This window comes from Ochlerotatus camptorhynchus, unplaced genomic scaffold (genome assembly GCF_037179485.1).
Source record: "Ochlerotatus camptorhynchus isolate MF236.1 unplaced genomic scaffold, CSIRO-AGI_Acam_v1.1 ptg000055l, whole genome shotgun sequence".
Lineage (NCBI taxonomy): Eukaryota > Metazoa > Arthropoda > Insecta > Diptera > Culicidae > Ochlerotatus > Ochlerotatus camptorhynchus.
This window is the reverse complement of record NW_027040545.1, coordinates 2033137-2039690: the sequence shown is the minus strand read 5'-3', so window position 1 is coordinate 2039690 and position 6554 is coordinate 2033137. Positions and strand designations below refer to the sequence as shown.

General features: G+C 44.0%; 1 protein-coding gene across 1 annotated transcript; it reads left to right on the top strand.

Annotated features, from left to right (window-relative positions):
- The first annotated feature begins 4773 nt into the window (after positions 1-4773).
- On the top strand, positions 4774-5938 carry LOC135717288 (arrestin domain-containing protein 2-like). The gene is made up of 3 exons (XM_065239288.1): positions 4774-4918; positions 4981-5172; positions 5226-5938. The coding sequence occupies exons 1-3, from the start codon at positions 4804-4806 to the stop codon at positions 5936-5938; spliced, it is 1020 nt and encodes a 339-aa protein (XP_065095360.1). The 5' UTR covers positions 4774-4803.
- The last annotated feature ends 616 nt before the right edge of the window (positions 5939-6554 follow it).

Below are 6554 nucleotides of genomic sequence, written 5' to 3'. Positions count from 1 at the left end.
TATAAATAACATCGAAGTAGGCACTGGTCACGTGTTTGTGTTTTCACTGTCATATTTTTTCGCTCGTTTCGGCTTAAACTTCTGTGCAAATAAATAGTTTTAATTGGCAATAGACAAATATTCAAATGCGACTCCTCTAGAGTGAAGCGAAAGTGACCGTGCGCCGTGAAAAAAAAGTATAAGAGTCTGTGCCTATAGGGACACGTTCTGTTGCCAAAGTTGGTCATGATTCAACCCCCGAAACCGTACAGAGTGTGTCTGTCGCTTCAAAGCGTAGACGACATCCATGGCCGCTCTTGGCGTGTTCAGCGTAGGTGACAGTATCACGGATCACATTTTCCAAGAACACCTTCAGCACACCTCGTATATCAGACCGGAGATACGTTTGACACCACCACGGCGAACCAGACGACGGATGGCGGTTATCACGAAGAACCTTGCGATGACACTTTGCGCCTTCTTTACCAAGACCTTCTCCTCCTTTGTCACGACCAGTCATTGTTGCTTGTTAGGTAGAAGAGTGGACTACTTAACCTGTTACCACCTTTCTACTGCTGCTTCTGCTGTCTACTCACCACGCCGTCCGAAGTGAAAATCAGTTGAGGCTAGACAACAGTGCTCTTTTATATCTTTTCAGGTTAAAGCAGAATGATGCGCAACTAAAAAGGTACTCGACTATGACGACTGGGTTTGGGAAGAACGTTTATTTCATATAATGAGAGAGAGAAGGATTAGTATTTTCCATTTAATTCCACTACTTTATTTGCTTATCCTTGACAGATACGCGTATTTCGTCTACAATGTGCAGACTTCTTCAGTGTCTTGTACTAATACTCGACTGAGTATTATCAGCGGTTTATTTCATGAAAATAGTGATAAAATTATCACTTTTTATTTGTACATTGGACAATGCTAGACATTACCACTTTTTCAATAGTTTCTTGTTGAAAATCATCAGTCAGACTGCTATTGATGCGTAGAAATATTTCTGATCGATTGGTGATAAAATTATTAAAATTGGTCCAGGGGCAGCTGAGTTATTTATGTTCAAAGTCTTTCCTAATTTTGTTACATGTTCCATTTTCGGTTTTCACAAAGTGTACCCCCATATAGTAATCACAGACGTAGTCCTACGCCAAAACGTATCATTGTCGGATCGTACTCTGTCCGTGAGTTCTACATATATATCGCCGCCTGTGCTGTGCACCAAGCGAGGCACCAAGCCCATTATTTTTTTGGAAAAGGGATGGAAGCTCTGATATTGTTGGACAACCGAACTACTAATTATAGCCACGAATCCTGGCAGCCAGTCAATGGACGTGTGTGTGCTTTCACTCCGAAAAAATAAACCTCCAACCAGTTTTGGTGAGATCATTCAATTTTATGCATAAATTAGGAATTTGATCGACATTGGAGGCATTTGGTGAGATCCTTCATGTCCCTCTGTCTGTCTGTCTGTCTGTCTGTCTGTCTGTCTGTCTGTCTGTCTGTCTGTCTGTCTGTCTGTCTGTCTGTCTGTCTGTCTGTCTGTCTGTCTGTCTGTCTGTCTGTCTGTCTGTCTGTCTGTCTGTCTGTCTGTCTGTCTGTCTGTCTGTCTGTCTGTCTGTCTGTCTGTCTGTCTGTCTGTCTGTCTGTCTGTCTGTCTGTCTGTCTGTCTGTCTGTCTGTCTGTCTGTCTGTCTGTCTGTCTGTCTGTCTGTCTGTCTGTCTGTCTGTCTGTCTGTCTGTCTGTCTGTCTGTCTGTCTGTCTGTCTGTCTGTCTGTCTGTCTGTCTGTCTGTCTGTCTGTCTGTCTGTCTGTCTGTCTGTCTGTCTGTCTGTCTGTCTGTCTGTCTGTCTGTCTGTCTGTCTGTCTGTCTGTCTGTCTGTCTGTCTGTCTGTCTGTCTGTCTGTCTGTCTGTCTGTCTGTCTGTCTGTCTGTCTGTCTGTCTGTCTGTCTGTCTGTCTGTCTGTCTGTCTGTCTGTCTGTCTGTCTGTCTGTCTGTCTGTCTGTCTGTCTGTCTGTCTGTCTGTCTGTCTGTCTGTCTGTCTGTCTGTCTGTCTGTCTGTCTGTCTGTCTGTCTGTCTGTCTGTCTGTCTGTCTGTCTGTCTGTCTGTCTGTCTGTCTGTCTGTCTGTCTGTCTGTCTGTCTGTCTGTCTGTCTGTCTGTCTGTCTGTCTGTCTGTCTGTCTGTCTGTCTGTCTGTCTGTCTGTCTGTCTGTCTGTCTGTCTGTCTGTCTGTCTGTCTGTCTGTCTGTCTGTCTGTCTGTCTGTCTGTCTGTCTGTCTGTCTGTCTGTCTGTCTGTCTGTCTGTCTGTCTGTCTGTCTGTCTGTCTGTCTGTCTGTCTGTCTGTCTGTCTGTCTGTCTGTCTGTCTGTCTGTCTGTCTGTCTGTCTGTCTGTCTGTCTGTCTGTCTGTCTGTCTGTCTGTCTGTCTGTCTGTCTGTCTGTCTGTCTGTCTGTCTGTCTGTCTGTCTGTCTGTCTGTCTGTCTGTCTGTCTGTCTGTCTGTCTGTCTGTCTGTCTGTCTGTCTGTCTGTCTGTCTGTCTGTCTGTCTGTCTGTCTGTCTGTCTGTCTGTCTGTCTGTCTGTCTGTCTGTCTGTCTGTCTGTCTGTCTGTCTGTCTGTCTGTCTGTCTGTCTGTCTGTCTGTCTGTCTGTCTGTCTGTCTGTCTGTCTGTCTGTCTGTCTGTCTGTCTGTCTGTCTGTCTGTCTGTCTGTCTGTCTGTCTGTCTGTCTGTCTGTCTGTCTGTCTGTCTGTCTGTCTGTCTGTCTGTCTGTCTGTCTGTCTGTCTGTCTGTCTGTCTGTCTGTCTGTCTGTCTGTCTGTCTGTCTGTCTGTCTGTCTGTCTGTCTGTCTGTCTGTCTGTCTGTCTGTCTGTCTGTCTGTCTGTCTGTCTGTCTGTCTGTCTGTCTGTCTGTCTGTCTGTCTGTCTGTCTGTCTGTCTGTCTGTCTGTCTGTCTGTCTGTCTGTCTGTCTGTCTGTCTGTCTGTCTGTCTGTCTGTCTGTCTGTCTGTCTGTCTGTCTGTCTGTCTGTCTGTCTGTCTGTCTGTCTGTCTGTCTGTCTGTCTGTCTGTCTGTCTGTCTGTCTGTCTGTCTGTCTGTCTGTCTGTCTGTCTGTCTGTCTGTCTGTCTGTCTGTCTGTCTGTCTGTCTGTCTGTCTGTCTGTCTGTCTGTCTGTCTGTCTGTCTGTCTGTCTGTCTGTCTGTCTGTCTGTCTGTCTGTCTGTCTGTCTGTCTGTCTGTCTGTCTGTCTGTCTGTCTGTCTGTCTGTCTGTCTGTCTGTCTGTCTGTCTGTCTGTCTGTCTGTCTGTCTGTCTGTCTGTCTGTCTGTCTGTCTGTCTGTCTGTCTGTCTGTCTGTCTGTCTGTCTGTCTGTCTGTCTGTCTGTCTGTCTGTCTGTCTGTCTGTCTGTCTGTCTGTCTGTCTGTCTGTCTGTCTGTCTGTCTGTCTGTCTGTCTGTCTGTCTGTCTGTCTGTCTGTCTGTCTGTCTGTCTGTGTCTGTGGCAAATGGAACGCAGTAGACCTGGCCGTTTTAATGTTTGTGTCATATCTCAGATATGCTGCAAACACCAATGTTGACAAGAAAAAAATTTAGACGTTATCGAACCTTATCATTTTTCAGGATGGTTTCTCGTACTGGCTGCGTTAGTATTAGATTAGATTAGATTAGAATAGATTAGATTAGATTAGATTCGATTAGATTAGATTAGATTAGATTAGATGAAAGCATCACTATATAAATTTCGATTTTGGTTCAGAGCAGAGTAGATCTTTCAAGTATGATTTCGGATTGTTTCAAATTTACACATTTCATATCATTTGGCGGCCTTAATCCAAAGAATCCTAAAAACCACCTACCATCACCTATCCTTATACTCTTCCCATGGCGATCATGTAGCCTGCATGTGGCGAGCCATTACCCCTCCTTTACTATCAGCCTTGGATTGACTTGCGCCCTGCTCTGCAAAATAAAAATGAAAAAGATAAAAGTCTCTCACAATAGTTATCTCTTACACTTCAGTGCGGGCAGGCAATAATGTTTTGATTATTAAAAAATCCATGTAAATCGGTGTAAAATCTCAAAAATTGGTATTATGCGTAACCTTATCTGTACATCGGTATCAATTTCAGAAAACGGTACAAATACCGATAAATTGGTATATCTGGCAACGCTGGGTTTAGAAGGCCAATCCCTATTTATTTTTTTCGTATAAATCAGTTAAAAAAGAGAGGATGTTCTTAGTAGGACAGAAAGAAGATCTTAACCCTATTTTGCGAGTGATAAAGATGAATAATATGGTAATATCAACAGAAGATGCCAAATAGAGCAGTAATACTTATGACCCACATACCGAGTAATACCGTTCTACTCCTTTAATCTAGTACGGCCGTTGCGGTACTAGATTAAAGCAGAACAATGTTGATACTCGATATATCTGTACAAAAGTTATAAATATAGGAACACAGGACTAACCTTTGATGCTAACGTTTCCGCTCAACCACTAACATCCGTTTCCCTTCGCGCAACGGCCTCGAGTTGCTTCAAAGAGGTGAAAATGAAACGGGTTACTTTCGCTCATTTCCCGATGTATTCGGATGAACGTTCCACTAAAACAGGAGCGAAGATTGTTTCATCATAACCGCGCCGTCCTACGGGAAAATGACGTAGAAGGAATGTACCGCATACAGCATTCCCAACGAGACGGGCTGGCGCCAACCGAAAGCAGTAGCACCAACAACAACAACAGCATCATCATCATCGGCCTGCTGGACCACGTGCAAATTGCTGCTGCTACGAACATGTAAAACTATCGCTCCTCACACGAAAATGACCATCAAAGTGGAAATCGTTCTGACCAGCGGAACCGACGGATGCTTCTATCCAGGACAGGAAGTGAGTGGAGAAGTGATTGTGGTCCTTACCAAAACCATTAAAGTTTCACGTAAGAAGTGACGTAGGAAGGTTTAGTCTTCCAATTATCGAAAAAAAAAACATAATTTTTAGGCCTGAAACTCGCCCTGAATGGAATCGGAAAAACAGAGTGGAGTGAACCGAACGGTGCTGGGAGACGTTTTCTGAACTTGGAACAATTTTTATTTCAAGTAAATGATGAAGCTTCCGGTGTAATCTACAGTGAAAAGGAACGTTACCTGCACTGTTACCTGCACTCGGAGCTAATTCTCTGTCAAGTGAATGGTCTGTGCTGAATTCATCACGTTGATGTTCTAACCAACTCAATAATTTTCTAGATTTCATGCCAGCCGGTGGTTATACCTATGGTTTCGCCTGCCCCCTTCCGGAATCGATCCCAGCATCCTTCAACAGCAACAACGGACATATTCGTTACACCGTCACAGCAACCTTGGAACGACCTTGGAAACCATCGAAAGTACATACAATCGACATTGGAATCATTCGTAAACTCGATCTAAACAATGAACTACTCCTGCCAATCAAAGCCGAACACACTAAAAACCTTGGTTGCTGGCCGTGTCTCCCGTCGGGATCGCTATCCCTCGCGGTACAAATTCCGACCAATGGTTTCGTTTCCGGTCAGGTAATTCCCGTTCTGATACAGGTCAGCAGTCGACGCCGTGTGAAGATTCGCAAAGTTACAACCGTTCTCATCCAGAAGACGACTTTCAATGCCCGTTCGCCTAAACCTCGCCAACGGCTGGAAAGCCTGGTCGTCAGTAGGAATGAGTCACCGGGAATCACCCTGCCGGATGGGGGAGTCCTAGCGGAGGACAATCTACAAGTGCCTTGGGTACAGCCAACCAGTTGCTGCTCAAAGATAATCAAAATTAGCTACGAACTGAAGGTGGCCTTGGAAATCGATTCGTGCTTCCTGCAGGACCGGTATGCCGTCCTTTCGGTGCCAATTGTGATCGGCACGATTGCCGAGCGTGACTCCGAACTGTCTGATGGGGAGTCGGTGCACGTATGGATGCGGGATGAATAAGAGTTTTGTTGAATTGAGTTGAGTTTGGAATAAAGTTTGCTTGTCTGTTTCTACATGTGCAATTAGTGGAAGATTTTTTTTTGCTATTGGTGTTTGTGAAAATTGTATTGTGTTATATCCTTCATACGCTTGAAAGTAATAGTCATAGTAATAGGGGAAACACTCTTATAGTTGTGTTGCGTTAGAAGCGTTAGGTTCCTATATAGACTCCTATGGACAGTCAATACACAACTATAAGAATCTAACACTTCTAACGTACCGCAACTATAGGAGCGTTTGCCCTAGCTGAACAACAATATCTAATGCATCAAAATTTAGTGCAGGCCTGCCCAACCTTTATTTGATTTTTTAAATTGTTGTATCTTCGATCGATTAACATGTTTCAACCTTGCTTAACATTATCAAACAATTGAGAATCTTTGTGCGGATTATTGAAATCTATTTTGAGTGAGTGAAAAATATAATAGTTTTGGAAAATTGGAATACCCAGCTTTTTATGTTCGAGCGCAATAAAGTTTTAATCACCTATTTCTGACATACGACGATTACCATTATGGCAAAGACCAAGGTGGCCATGATTGAAGAAAATTTTCTACACTTTGACTTGCGTAAAACA